Source organism: Chelmon rostratus, chromosome 5, assembly GCF_017976325.1.
Source record: "Chelmon rostratus isolate fCheRos1 chromosome 5, fCheRos1.pri, whole genome shotgun sequence".
NCBI lineage: Eukaryota > Metazoa > Chordata > Actinopteri > Chaetodontiformes > Chaetodontidae > Chelmon > Chelmon rostratus.
In genome coordinates, this window is record NC_055662.1 from 14,617,647 (window position 1) to 14,633,617 (window position 15,971).

Here is a 15,971-nt window from a genome sequence, read left to right on the forward strand (position 1 = left end):
TTAACGCTGCACAGCATGTCACTATTGCGTTGGCTTGCCCTTTGTTTTTTCACATACCTCATTGCCGGAATAAGCACCGGTCAGTGCTTAATCATCATAAGGGCAGTCTGTGAGCTATAACCTCTCTTAGTCTTTTCATCTAGATTTAATCATCAGTAGTAAGTATTCAGACCCACCAGACAATCAGTAACGGTTTGCTGCAGCCCCGTCAAATGATTCAGCAGATGTCAGTATCCCTCACTGGGTTGCTTTTGCCTTAAGAGAGTTAAGTAATGTTGCAAACGTAGAAGTGAGCCAATATAATCTGTCTTCTTCTCTCTGCAGAATAATAATTAAGAGAACTTCCAAAAGGGCTCATTGCCAGTCTTGTAAAGATGAGATCATTGTGCAATGTCAAATAATTTTTATCAGCTAGACTGCCAAAGATTGGGACTAATGAAAACTGCAAATTGAGTGCAGTCAGCATTTCAAACAGACCTTCTTTTTGAATTCTGCTAATTTCCTATTAAAGCCTCTCTTCAGGATGCCAAATGAAGATGAATGTGCTCTAAACTTTAAAGGTCCAGCTGCTGCATAAATATTTCTGGTGCAGAGTTTAGACACAGCATCAGGAGTGAGACCACCGTAGTGTTTTCATAGATTTTGGGGAATTAACAATCTATTTTATGAGAGAAACCTTCAGATGTTCAGCAATATCATAAGCAGCCGGCCGTTTCTTTTAACTTTTCAGACTTTCAGATGAAACTACATAAAGGGAGAAAATTGTAAAGTACCTCTGGTATGATGGTGGTATTATTATAAAATATTTGTGCAATCAGTGAGATCAGATTCTCTCCACGTGTATGCTGAGTGAGCAGACGAGACTGATGGAGGTACTGAGGGGGAGGACAGGGGATGAACAGCAGGAAAGCAGACAGGCGGAGAGGGAGGGGGGGGGGTCAGGTGGCGTGACTTTTTACTCCGCGGCTCACTGACCTTGACAATGGAGCCACAGCCAGCGACTCGGATAGCTCTCTCCGATAGCGTCTCTCGCTCTCGCTCTCTGCCTCGCTGTCTGTTTCTCACTGTCTCCCTTTCTCTCTCGCCCTCTCTTTTCCTCTCATCCCCTCTCTCTCTCTCTCTCTCCTCCTGCTCGTAGCGAGTCCTGCCCGCTGGCTGCGGCAGCCAAAATGCACCACCACCTCTCTGCTGCAGCTCACCCCCTCTTACCTCACGTCTGCTCTTTTTCCAGACAAGCGGGTTTAAAAAGTCAACTGCGTATTGAGCCGTCTAGACTGAAGCCGGTCAGCGACCAACCCTCCCCACCCCCGACTCCCCTCCCCAACCCCCGACTTGTGAGTTGCTGGCTACAGTGGAAAAACGGATGAGGAGCAGGTGACCTTGCTGAGCTCTGTCCCTCGTTTCTGCCCAAGTGCAAAACGGCTCTATGGCCACATTATGTAAACATATTGACCACAATCTAACAACACACTGATTGCCAAGTTCAAGTTGTCCTGGACATGTGAACAGCATGAAAGAGGTATTCTTTCACTGTAATATGCAAGGAAATATAGGCAGGATATAATGCTAATGGCTATAACAATAGCTGATGTGCATTAGCATTTCTTTTTGTGTTGAACTCCTCTTCTGAGTACATTACATTATTATTTTCAGCACATGAACATAACATGAATGTCAGTGTTCTACTGTTTACACGTAAACAGAGATAAATCAGTGGAGTGCCTCTTTTTCTTTACAAGGTGTTAGCCCTTTAAACGAAAGCGCGCTCGCACTAGATAAAATAGAAATGCCCGTGCCAGAGCGAGCTTCCCACTCTGCTGCCTGTTACTCTTTTGATGTTTGGTTTTATGAGTAATTTTTAACTTCCTGTTTTGGACGCCAGTAGCCACTAACTGATTTACTAAACGCATGCTTTTCCATAATTGTCGTATGTGCTATTTTACAGTACACACACATCATTTAGTCGGGAAACCTACGGAATGAATCAGCCGTGTACAGTTTGTGGCATTGCACAGCACTCATGTTATATTAGCACTGAGAAAAAACACCACATTATTCCTGCCAGTATATTATTTTCCTCCTGTCAGTTGATGAGGTGTACTGTACGGCACCCCGAAGTGTGACATTCCATGCAAACCAGCGCGTGATAGTTTTTTAAGAGGTGTCGCCAACCAGCCTGTGGCCCTGCCATGTGCAGTAAGATGACTCTATCCTCCCTGGTAAAACACAGCATTGACAGCTTGATTTTCCGACAGAACGGTAAACTGGTACAATTAAGCTGTCCTCAAATGCCAGAGTCTGCCTTTCAGTCTTGCGTTCCCTCTTCATTGCTCTTCACTGTCTGATTTAATCATTTAATAATGAAACCTAATGCGGAGATGTTTGAAAGCTGCTTCAAATCCTGTCACGTTTGCAGTTTTTAATTCCCTCGGGGTGATGCGAGTGATGCCACTGGTATCATTGGTATCCCTTGCAGGTGTGAAGTTAATAAATGGCGATTGTTGAAGCTGACATCATCAGTCTCCCATCCCCCAAAGTCTGTGATTTCTGTGAAATTTTGAGCAGGACAACAGAAAATAGCCTCAGTGGTGGCTGGAGAGTGGGCAACACCTTTTCATCTTGCGAATGGGACAAAGCCTGCCTGACTCCTGTCTGGTTATCATATCTTCTTACAGTTCGTGGAAGGAAATGAAGTAGCAGGAAGTTTGTCACTTCTGCTGATGGTGACCAGAAAGTTCTCACGACTGTCAGTCACCATTTATTACATTTAAAACAGGACGTGTGGGGTAATGGATTTATCAGAGAAACGCTGAACTTCATGCAGTCTAGCTCAGTGGCCTCATGTCAGACTGCACTACTAAGACTGAAGGTGTTGCAAGTCCAGACGCATGCTAGTAAATACGTATATCCGAGTCTTTCATAAATGGCGAGCCATTTTTAGAGGTGCTGTAGCATACATTTCCATAACGCCTTTTAACCTCTGCTTGTGTGTGTGCGTGCTGTGTGAGTGATTACACAAAAAAGGGGCTGCAGACCCTCAGTGTCAGGAGAGATCTTGCAGATGTGTACCCAGTGCTTCATCCATCCCACCTTGGGAGGCGAGGGTTGGAAAACCAGTCAAAGCAGCACATATTGATTACCCTCTGGAGAATGTGTGCTGGGCCTTTCGAAGAGCAATATGTGAAGCTACTTAGAGACGTCTCGCGTCTTTGATGGTTTATCTCTCTTACATCTTTGTCCATCCCGCCAGTGCAGCCCTCCCGCCCACCTTCATCTCTGCTTTCTTTCCATTTCCCACCCAAATAGCCTTTCTCATCCTGTCATCCCTGGGCTGGTGGTCTGTCCCTTTGGGAGGTTAAGGGGCACCGTGGGTGAGAGGGCAGTCGGCAGGTTGTGCGGGCACCGTGCTCGCCTTTTCCCACAGCCCGCGTCAAATGCAACTGAACCCTGACCCCAGTGGGTCCTCATTCTCAAAATCGGTGTGGAACGCAATTCAGCCAGCCAGACCTATTCAGATCCGGACTTTCCATTGCAGGAGAAAAGAATCTCCCCCCATCCCAATTGTGGTCAGTGCCCTCCCTTTGTCTACTGGTCAAGCAGGGTCGGACGACCGGCCGCCACTAGCCAGGACAAGACTTCCGAAAAGCCTATTCAGCATGTGATTTGACCCCCAGGTTCCATTGCTGACTCACAGGGATCAAACGCTGGGAATCTCTGGGGGTTCTCTTCCATGGACTTTTTCATCCATTGAAACTTACCCTTTTGACAAAACTCAAAATGACTAATGATTTTTTTCTAAAAGTTTCCTTGATGGCATATTACTGTTTTACCAATGTGGAACTCCCGGCCCTGCAGGAGTGGCTGTGTTTCAGTCTCCTTCATTCTCCATTTCCTAAATAGCTCACTGTCATTGAGTTTATGTGTAATTAGCTGAAAAAGAAGGAGCACATGGGACAGCTTTTATCCTTGACAGTTGTGGTATGAAAATGTTTGTCAGTGCTGTGGGCTGGGTCACAGCATTGACTGTACAGCCCTGATTTCCTGGTAATGATTAAAACCAGTCAGAAGCAGTTCTGTAACAGAGGGAATTAATAGTGCATAAAAATAAACGCATTTCCTAAAGTACATCCCATCTCACTTTTGATGCTGAGCCCAGGGAGCACTGTGACTATGCATATACACAGAGGCACCACTGATGTGTGGATTTAATGGAGTTCAGTCTGGTAAAGTGATGTACACCACCATTACTAAAGTTAGAGACTGACTTGAAACAGCTGGAAAACGTGCTGTGGAATGTGTGGTTTGGACAAACAAACCGTTGTTTCATCGTTTCCTTTATTTTATGATGACTTTCTTTGTTTTCTGATTATTTTGTTGTCTCATTTGTGTCATCCGATGCCATCTACTGTAAGAAACCTCTGTGTGGTCACTTTACAGAACACACACACACAGACATACATGCACAGACACAAAAAGAAACAATGTGAAGATGTGGTCGTGATTACGATTGGTATGCAGGGCAGAAAAGGTTAGAAAACCCAGGGACCTTGAATATGGCATATGAGTGTGTGTGTGTGTGTGTGTGAGTGTGTGTGTGTGTGTGTGTGTCTCTGTCTCTGTTTGTCTGTGTGAGAGAGGGTGTGTGAGTGTGTGTGCAGACTCCAGCTTGACGCATGGTTTAAATCTTTTGCAGAAGGGGAGCACTTTGATTGCAATGCCGCGTGCTGTGTGCTAAAGCGGGAGCCTACTGCAGCTTTAAAGCTAGTCAACTGTCAGGACTGGAGCGTGAAAGGGGGGCCCCAGAGTGAAAGGGGTGGAGGGTCCCACTCGGGGGGTCCTGGAGGAGGAGGGGTGGCTTGTAACGGACCTCCTGGGCTTTGAGAGCCCTCTGTGTGGGCTGCTACAGCACGGCAGCCCTCTTCACAAGAAGAAGAGAGGGAGGGCGGGCGGGCAGGCGGGCGGGCAGGCAGGCTCGAGGGAAGGTGCTGGTGCACTGGCCCCTGCGGCAGGGAGCATGGGCAAGACGCCAGCTCACCAGTTCAAGTCCCACAGACCAGATGTTCCTTGTCAGGGAGCTCTGGCCTTTAATAAATTGAGTTACTGTAAATCTGTAATAAGGCAAGGCAAACATGGGCACCCGACCTCCCCCACCGCACACACATCCCAAATATTCTGCCCTCGCAGACTGTTCTTAGTGTCCCACAGGTCAGCCCCTGGTGAAGGGGCCATGTCCCAGCTACTGAACCTGCCAATTACTTTCCAACCCACACAAGAGGACGGATGTTTTTCTTCCCCTTTGCCCCCAACCCGCACGCTAACTATAGAAAACGTCATTCATGCTTCCAGACTGTAACATCACCAGGTTTCTGACCTTGAGTCCTTGATCTCTCTCAGGGACTTGACTCAAAGGGAAATGTATTTTGAGACGCTATAGTGCGACAGAAACTCATGGCATTAGGTTTAGTAATCCTGTTCGGGCAAATGTGCGTATCAGGTTTGCCTGTTTATGTTTCGCAATTCTGAGGGTTCAGTTGCCGTCTGTTCCGAGACTCTTCCGATAACTGATCTGGTTTTGATGACAGCCTGCTCAGAATAATGAAATTGGAAAGCAGAAATTTCTAGAATGAAAGCAGAATAAGATCATACTGTGTTATTCTGAAAGTGGATAAACATTATTGAATTATCACCCAGCTCTAATCCCCAGTGTTTCGGTATGTTCGAATGCCTGTTCTGCAAGTACACACTGCATCTGCTGTTGCCACTACCAGACTTGAGGCATGGGTCATTTACCCAGGTAAGAGCAGCCAGTGTTTTTGGAAGTCATCTGATCTGTTTCAAGAAAAATAAAAATAAATGCCTCTGTGCAACTGAAAGGGTCAGGAGGAATGTCCCCTGTGCAGTCTTGCTTAGATTTACAGCGCCTCTGAGGATGGCTCTGATCTGGCAGTGGTCAGTTGGCTTTGAAGGGAAGTGTACCGCAAGTGAATCACTTTGAACCTGCACTGAACTGAACCTGAGGGAGACCCATGGTCCCACCTGAGTGGAACAGGACAGTAAATCTAACGGCGGCTCAGTTTTTGCACTGTGACATGGTTACTTGAGTCTTAATTTGTTGCCTGCCGAATCCCCTGGTCCAACAGTTCTACAACTATGGCTTAGTTCAAGGCTGACCTCAACACTTTTACGCGCTGGCTAGCCTGCATTATTTCCACAGCAAATGACAGGACTAAATTGAAAATCCATATCTTTCTGTCTTTCTCACACTTTAGGTTTCTGGTCCTTGTATTAGATGTTTTTGTCGCCACAGCTTCTTTCAAACTTGGACGTGCCTTTTTCTTTTGCGTTTGTTGTGACTATTGTTGCATTTACAAGATTTGAAACATTGAGGTCTTCAACTGCGCCAGCTGTGCACCACTCCTTATTGATGATTGGCTTGTTGGTCTTTGGTTTCCCTGAGCCGATTGCTTCCTCTTCAGCCTCCTACAAAAATACGCCAGCCACCAGATAGTCAATATGTTTTAAAAGACAAGAGGGATGAGGAAGCAAGTAGAAAACAACAGCACATGTCCTGCACAACGGCAACATGCAGCGATTGTGTCGGACAACGATGACAACACCTGCAAGGGGCAGAGTGTGAATGAATTATTATGGACGCGAGAGGCAGGGTTTGGCATGAGGACCATGCTGACCCTTTTATACTCCTCTCTCTGTGCCACCTGCTAGCTATCCCACCAAATTCAGAGGGGAGGTCCCATAGTCCACACTTCATGTAATCTGAAAACAAAGGTGGTAGTGTCATGTGCCTCACCTACAGCTAATACTTTCACTTAACAGGTGATCAGGTCATTATCTACCTTAGGTAAGGCTCACGGATAGTAATCCCCTCAGATGGAAAACCTTGGGTCCATTGCCCAAGGTGTTACAGCCTTGCTTAAATAGGCTTTAGGTTTTACTTGCCGGCCAGTGGGCTGTTTCATTTGACACCTCCCACAGTTTGTAGTGCAATGTTTGTTTTTTCACAGGCTTCCCAAGTGTTCCTCTCTTGGGGACCTCCGGGCTTTCTCATGTCTTTAAGGCTCTTTAGGTAAGCCGGAAAAGCAAACAAAGGCATATCTATTATATGGTAAGTGGATCTCACATTACCCTCCCATTTCAGTGCAGTCGCCAGTGTGGGCCACTTTCCAAGTGACTGATATTTTCACAGGGGCCAACATGTCAAGGGATGGTGTAATTGATTGTCTTGGATATTTGAGTATGCCACTTTCCCTAGTTCAGAGACCCCCTAATGCTTCCTTCTCCAGTTATATAGCTTACTCATGTGGTGAGGTTTTGACACATGACAGTGAAGCAGGATAGACATGTGGTCATGGTACATATTAGGACAAGGGCATTGGAGGCCATATCTTCCACTGAGTGACAGTTGTTTTAAAGCTAATAATATATCAAAAATTCCTTTCTAAAACGCCTAATGCTTAAATGTATATAAAGATGTGTTTGGCCACTCACTGCCTGCTTTCCCATAGGTCCCTTTATGCACACATGCTCATAAGTAGCCTTTGAACAGAGGATGTTATTTTTGTTGAAAAAGGATCCCCGCTGAAGTTTACCCAAATGAAAACCTCAAGGCTGAAATCATTGGTTCTCCAATGAGTTTATTGAGTAAAGCTCTCCTTGCTCCACAGAGGAGTTTTGATAGTTGCCTGCAGGAAAGCAGCTTTTGAAGGATAACATATCTGTTTTTCAATAAGCCTTTTTATCAGCTCCTCTTTATGTTTTGGCTTTTTTAAAGCATGGCTGAAAGGCAAAATCTTCTCAAGTGAACGTTTCCTGTTCTTCCTTTTATGATCTTATTACTTAAACAGGAAGAGATTATTAGTATTATTTGATATTATTGAATTTAGTTTAGATATTTTTCTCAGGCTTTTGGAACCCGAGGCAACTGCAAGAGCCAGACGCAACCAAAAAAAAAAAAAAAAAAAAAAAGAAGCTTGCCCTAAATGAGAAATTGAGAGTTGACAGCACAGGTCATTTAGCTTTTTTTCATGATACTGATCTGCTGTAGGAGTGTATCCAACAAACCTGCATGTGTTCCATCTGGCTTTGCTGTTAGCCTCTGCAAGAATGCTAGAACTGACTTTATATTTCCCAAATACATGTACATAGCACAAGACCACTGAACCACAGCAGGTCTGTTTATCCTGAACATGGCATGTCAATTGCGTTGGACCTCTGCCATGGCACTCTTGAGAAGGGCACTTAACCTGAATTACTCGGCACACACCCGACTGCCAAAATGACTATAGGAAACATACAGGGTACAGGTAAAATAATGAGAATACTCTGTGGAAAATGACTTCAGATTTAAAGTCAATAAATCGCCACTGCAAACAAGACAAAGGCGGATCATGTGAGATTAACTTGTTCAGTTTTAGGAATAATTGGTTTGTCATCTTTAGAGCCCTTTTTTATGATGGGGGTATGAAAGGTATCAAAGGTTCAATTTAATTCGAGAAGAGAGTTATTTGAGCACAATGCCACCTGTTTGAATTTAATAGCACCACACAACTGCAGAACAGAGGATATAAATTTGTGAAGGATATGAATTTGTCAGGGGTTTTTCTCACATATATTCTCAGCAGCCAACATTATGCACCTCCATGACTAGAACTTGGCCTCAGGCGTCTTTTTCTTCTCTCCTGTCCAGTCAGTCTGTTTTTTTTTTTTTCCTTCCGTACCTCTGTCAGGCTCCCCGGCGTGTTTAGTTGGTCAGGAGGCCAGAGCAAGTCTCTGCTGGCAGGAGACAGCAGCCAAAGCGCCTTTTATGCTACCAGGATATCCTCCTGACTAGACATGATGCCAACAGTAACCATCACATGTAATAATCTGGCGTAGGTCAGGGAGCAGCTCGGTGCACGTGCCATGCATACCCATCCACTGTCTTAAGGAGCCTGAAGTTTGCTTGCCAGGGTTGGAGCTTAAGCTTAGCTGACGAGCTGTGCAGCCGCTCCCTGCAGACACTGGGTCACAAATAGTCAAACCTGAACAATGTATTAAATGAAAATGAAATGACATTTCCTCTAGACTCGTTTTCCAAAAAGTAACTGCTGAATTGTCTCTTTTAATCAACAAGTGAAGTTTAAGACGAACTCTGGTTTCTGTCCCACAAATAGCTCAGATACTGATGTCCAAAAGCGATAAAATGAATAACTGGAAAGTCCCTTTAAAAACCTGCAGCAAGCCATTATTTATGAAAATGCTCTATACTAAAGCATATACCTTCTTTGTGCAAGAACGGCTCAGATGTTGGTGAAGCCCGCCAGTTCCAACTTTTTTTTTTGTTGTTAAAAAAGGGACCATAGTTTGTCACACAAAAGATAAATTAGCCACTTAGGCTAATATATGCATGCCCGTTTTCGCTTCGTGTATTGAGCACGAGTCTGGAATGACAACAATGGCGGGCTACTGGTTAGTTTATGTTTGGTTAGCACTGCTACGCCGTGTGTCAGAAAGGTGTTAAATACTACAAATAAATAAATAATCAGCTACTATTGTTTGTGTTTTTAAGTTACTGTTGTCAAAGGAAAAGACGTTTGATGCATCACTGATCGCACCTACTGGCCCAGCATGCTTGTTTGAGCATTTGGAGTTGTTTTGTGTTCCCGTGCATACAGACATATTTCGAAAAACGAAGGCTGTGTAGACACGATGTGAAAAATATCTGTTTAAAAAGGTATCCATATACGTCAAGTTAATCTTGAATCTAATCTCCCTGTACTCTCATCTTTGCAGCAATCCGAGCCTCCTGCATAATTTTGTAGCACTGTCAGCATTACTGTTATCTCAGAGGCCTTCAAACTATAACACGGGTCGTCAGAGAGTTCAGTACAGTCCGGTGGATTCCAGCAGCGCGAATACAGTTGAGACAGACACAGGTGATTAAAGATTTTTTGACACCCGTATGCATGTATAAGCCGCTTTCTCCCATGCACAAGGCGAGGCCCCCGGTCTGTATGACCTAGAAGAAGCTAGACTGGATGACCCAGTGGTCATCCTAGGAGCCATCTGGCAACCCGCGTCTTGTGTGGCTTACCCTTCCCACTGCCTCACGCAATTCCTTAAGCAAGCATAAGTGTGCTTAGGAGGACTTAATCTCAGAGAAACTGGTTTGGGCCACACTGTTGACTGCCAGTCTGGATGCACCCGGCTGTTCATGGGTCATGGGGTTCCTTCGGTCACGTAACACTGAGACGGTTTTTGGTGGTGTATCCTGTCCGCCTGTTGTAAGATTAAAATCGCCAGATTGGATGTGCCCTGTCAATGAAATGTGGCCCGTATGAAGGTGTTCATACCAACTAAGTATTGGTATTTCAAACTACTCGTGTTGTCATGACTGCACAACTGTAAAGCCGCACTGAACACTTGATAAGTCATCTGGCATCAGACAACTGATCTTACCATCGATAGGAGGCATTTGGCGCGTTGTGAGAAGCCGCTGGGTGTGTTCTGTTGGCCTGTGAGGCAAGGAGGGGAAGTGAGAGAAGCTTGAGCCTGTCTGCACTTGCACAGAGGTCACTGCTGGCCTTTTGACTGTCTGCCAGTGCAGGGGCCAGAGTCTTCCAGAAGAGGGCCTTGGCTACAGGCAGACAAGTGAGCCAGCCAGCCAGACAGGCAGCCAGCCGCATCGTCTGCAGTCTAGGTCTGGGGCTAGAGCCTGGACTAGGGCAGCTCAAGTTACCCAGACAGATTTGTTAACACTGTTTGGGTCCGCTCGGCTTTCTAGCCAGGCCTCTGAGCCAAACGCGGCTGAGGTGACTTAATCTGTCATTAAACTCACATTACACCCGGACAGAGACTCGGCTCAGGGGCAGAGACAGCACTCACTCTCCCACTCACTGGCATGGCTGGCTGGATTTGAGCAGACACAAAGAATACCCCCCCCCTCCTCCTCCTCCTCCTCCTCCTCCTCCTCCTCCCCATCCTCTTCATGCCACACACCATGGCACAGCTAGACAGCTCAGCACGGTCTAGACAAAAGCAATTTCACTTGAAGTTGAAAAGTCATTTGACTGTGTGACGGGCACCTGCGTGGATTCGGTGGTTTTTACAGGGGGCACAGATGTATTTGTCTTCTTGTATTGGAAAAGACTCATTGAAAATCCTGAGGTTATACTACTTTGATTGTAAGAATTTGTTCAGCCATCGATGTTTGTTTAATATTTGCTGAAATATGTAGCGATGCTATCTGAATCATGTTGTGATCAAACTCATAACTGCTTCACAGCAGTGTCTCCTGTCCAGCCAGCGTCCTTTAACAAATACTCGATGTGAAAACCAGATGACAAGAATCAGCACTAGAAACCAAGAAAAAACAACCCACCTTGGGAGTGTATCGTCAAGCTCTTCATATTTTAACAAGTGATTTGATTTGAAATGATTTGAACATTTTCTTTTTAACTGCGTTATGAACACTTTATCCATATGCTGATCCAACTGATAAGTGTCATAAATGACAAAACATGAAACCGGAGAAGTAAGCATGCATGGTGGGACACTGTGCTTCTGCTGCATCAGTTGCAGTATTTGCATTTAGATTTTTTTTTCAGAGCTGCTGACAGTACACATTTGTCTTTGTGCATTCCTCGCTGGCTATCAGACAAACAGGAGGAGATGGCTGAACTTTGTTCACGTGGAGCGAGCAAAATTACTTCCATTACTCTCAGTTTGAAAATGTCAGGAACCCTAACAACCTGCAGTACCTCCAGTGGAGGTCTGAGACATCGTTTCCCTCAGCTGGGATGTGTTTTTACGTAACAGCTGGTTCTGGTTCTCCCCTCAACCTCGCCGCGCCCCCACTGTCATGAGCTGCTAAAAGCCAGCTTTATAATCAACTGTTACAAAGAGCAGTGCCAAGCCCACAAGCCCCAGAGTTCTTAGATAAGAAGAAGACTGTTTTTTTCATTTATTTTTTTTTAATATTTTACTTTATTTATTTCTGTCCTAACTTTGCTTGTATTCTGGACGCAAAGCTGTGTTTGGACAGTTTTTGGCTGTGCCTTCATGTATGTGTGAGCGATTATGTGAGGAAAACACATTGTGCATGGAAAACTAATTGAAGTGTGGGAAGGGACGATACACAGGGCTCTTGCTTTTTTTCTTTTTAATGCTCTTGGCCTCAGAGGACAAAGAGTGTGGCCTCTGAAAACTGTAATGAAACAGTAAAACCGGGGCTTTTCTTACACTCTAGTCAAAATTAAATTTTCAAGATGATAATGCTGGTCCCCACTTCTGTTTAGCTGAGTCATGAACTGACCATATACTGCCCTAAAAACATCCCAAAGCTTTATGATGGAAGTTGAAAAATCTGCAGCTTTTCACTCCCAGCAGTTGCGATAATGCAACCCTGATTCCAAGGAAGCCGGGACGCTGTGAAAAACACATATTATAACCTGCTAATCTTTTTTGACACGTACTGAAAACAGTACAGAGACAATATATTTCTCCCTCATCATCTTCATTGATTTTTCTAAATATCTGCTTGTTCTAAACAGCAGCAACATGTTTCAAATATGTAGGGACAGGAGCAACAAAAGACTGGAAAAGATGTGGAACGCTCCAAAAACACCTGTTTGGATCATTCCACAGGTAAACAGGTTGATGAACAGGTGATAGTATCATGATCGGATATGAAGAGAGCATCCTGGAAAGGCTCAGTCGTTCTCCAGCGAGGATGGAGCGAGGTTCACCACTTTGTGAACACATGACTGTATAAACGATGTTGCTTCATATACTCAGGAACACTTCATAAAACTGTTGTCAGTAAATACAGTTTGTTTGCAAATGATTGCATCTGTTTCTATTTATGTTTTACAAAGTTGCAACTTTTTTTGGAATCAGGGTTGAACTTTCTCCACATGTTTAGTGGTGTTGTGGTTATTGAAATCACCTGACGTTGTTAGCTTGACATGAATCTCTGCAAGCTATTGGCCTTTACTGACGCATGGTTTGGGACCAGTGACATAGCTGTTAATCAAAGTTTCTAAAATATCCAAACTAAACTTGAATGAAGATGCTCTGCAGGATTTTTTAAATGTAAGTGCTGATAATTAAAAGATCTTCCCCATGTTAATGCATTTAAGCATGCTAATTAGTTAAAACTGATTGTTTTAACTGACCATGTTCTGCTTTTGCCGGCAGGTCAAGAAGTACTTTGAGCTGGAGCCGCTGGCCAGAGGGAAGCGCTGGATCCTGGAGGGCAGCTCCACCGACAACATGGAGGCGGTGAAGGAGATCTTCGGTCAGTTCATTAGTCTGTTGGAGGACAAAGACACAGAGCCTGCAAGGATATGATGCTAACACTGCTAATGCTAAGAGACATTAGCGGCTAACGACACAGAAAACACCACATCCTGCTGGTGCCCACGCACACACTCATGCACAGACACAACATGCACACACGAGAAAACACAGCAGATGTTGGCCTCGCCCTTCGAGAAGTGTATTGTATGTTACCCTCCTTCACTGCGCTCTCATTTTTCAAATTGGAAGAGTGTGCACAAGCAACAGTCAGCCACTACAACCTGACAGAGGAGAGCTGCCATTAAACCCACCCAGCATAAAGCAGTTTGTCAAGAAAAATCGGCGACCTTTGCCAGAAATGGAAACCTTGTTTACTACTGTCTGTGCCATTGTGATTAAACCAGTGGCAATTGGGACATATGGCAGTCCTTCAGTCATCATTGGACACTAACACACACACTTTCTCACTCTTACACACACACATACACCCACACAAACACAAAGTGGAGCCCAGGTTGTCTGTAGATATGTTTAACATCTCCAGTAATTACTTTCCAGGATGTGTGGGTGGGCACTGTTGATGTTCTTTCCACTGAGAAGTACTGTATGGCTGTCAAGTGTGCTTCCCCCTTTGACTCGGTAACAACGAACGTTGTTGTGTGATCGGAGTGCATAGTCCAAAGCCTCGTGTTATGTACGGTAGTTACATATCGGTGTGTCGCACCATGTCTGAATATCTAATCTGAATAGTGTAGTCCGAGTATCTCCATGGAGTATTATGTACATGCAAACAAGCATATTGCCGAGTACCCTCCTGTGCAGCCATACGCAAGTACTACTTATCATGTGACTAAGTGCTACGTGACTTTATGGAGACGTGTGTCCGTTTGGAGGAAGTGGGATCAAGTCTGAATGCTTTTATAAATGTGCAACTTAGGATATATTTTCTAGCTCTGTATGTTAACCTCGTAGAGCTACGTTCAGATTTTTTATATATCATACCACACTTACGAATTCTTTCAAATCAAAGACCAAAAAAGAAAAAAAAACAACAACCGCGGTGATTGACCAGGCTGGATGGATGCAGCCACAAGGTAGAGAAATGTGACAGATTTAGTTTCATTTCAGTGTGAAGTAAATGTCTTTGTTTTTCTACATTTCTACTGTATTTCTTTTTATTTCTTCCTTCTTGAAATTGAAATAATCCCTCTCAACACTGGCGACTCCAGTCTCCCATCAGGGTGGAATACAAACTCTATCAATCAGCCACCGCAACAGCTGCATCTGACAAGTCCCTGTCCGACACCCTAATGCCTTCCAACTGTCTGCGAAGACCCCTCCCTGTCTGCTGTTTATCGCGGACCCCCGCCCCACCTCATCCCAACCCCAACGCTGCCCCTCCACTCCAGCTCCGCTCCCTGTCCCCATTACCGCTCGGCGGGGCTTTCATCCCCACGTGGCAGCTCTCAGCCCGGCTGCCCTCGTGTGGACTCCACACCTTGAAAATCAGTGGCGTTGATTGTGCCACAGGTGTGCGGTGGTCTCATGACGTGCCTCAGTAATGGACAGTGTTCACACCTCCTCCCCGTCTGCTTTGTATTTTTGTTGTCTTGCTCAGTATTTTGTCAAGTTTCTAGAGATTTGATCACTTTTTGTACCTGACATGAGATCTGCCAGGTATTTTTCTTTTTTCTTTTTTTTTTTTTTTTTACAATGGATGAATCGGTGCATTCAGTCGCTTGAATGCAAAATAAATCTGTCAGCTGGGGATTATACTGATGTTGGACTTTGCATATCATCTGCTCACACATAGGTTTTAAAACATTTACTGCAGACTGTTGTTTTTTTTTGTATTTTTGTTTTTTCAATCATGTGTTTTGTCTAAACTGGCAATTAAAGTTTTAAAAATATGAATATTGTCTCAGTAGTTATTTACATTTTGATTACTTTTCCTTCTTAAAATGTTTTACATCTCTGAGTGTTACATTGAATGCCTCTTTATTTTACATGTGTAGCCTTATGATGGGAGTATGGGTGACAGTTTGTGGGTTAAACAGTAGTCTTCTGCCTTCACACAATATTTCCTGAATTGTTCCTTCCTGTTTGTCAAAGTAGAAATTCAGTCAGACCAGGTATGAGTTTCGTACTTCATGTTAACAGTATGAAATGTGTGAGGAGTTGAATGTTTGCGTCCGTTTCTGGAAGCATTTACTTCACAATGTCTCTGATTTGTGATTTAAGGTGACCTGTGGAAATCTGAGACACTGGAAGATAATCCGGAAAAGGCAGATGAGCCAGTGGAGGTCGAGTCAAAGTTGCTTTGAAAAAAAAAAAAAAAAAGCTCTCAAAGTCAAAGTGTAGCAGCTGAAGAAAGTTTTGAGTGGAAAGTTAACCGAGTGAGACAGGAGTTCCTGATAAATATACTCGACTCTGTGCTACCTCTGCCTCCCCTTTTCTTCTCCTTTTGCCCTTCTTCCATCTCTTTCAAATTAACCGTGTGGCTTTAATACAATGTGTGTCATGCAGGTTGCCCTGGCGACTCTTTGATCCTGTTTTCCAGTCTCTGCCTCTGGGGCAGACGTGCTTCTCTTCAGTCTGCTGCACACCAGCTCTGGAAGCCGCTGCAGCTCTGAGACAAACCATGGGCTGCTGTGCTCGGTTCGCTCCCCCCTCTT

The 15,971-nt window shown here is 44.5% G+C and overlaps 1 protein-coding gene across 1 annotated transcript in view; it reads left to right on the forward strand.

Moving 5' to 3' along the window:
• Window positions 1-15,098, forward strand: part of LOC121606407 (ADP-ribosylation factor-like protein 15) — a 102,408-nt gene extending 87,310 nt beyond the window's left edge. The window contains exon 5 of the mRNA XM_041936713.1: window positions 13,195-15,098. Coding sequence (XP_041792647.1) covers window positions 13,195-13,347 — 153 coding nt within the window. The 3' untranslated portion in view covers window positions 13,348-15,098. The remainder of the gene's footprint in view (window positions 1-13,194) is intronic.
• Window positions 15,099-15,971: the final 873 nt, after the last annotated feature.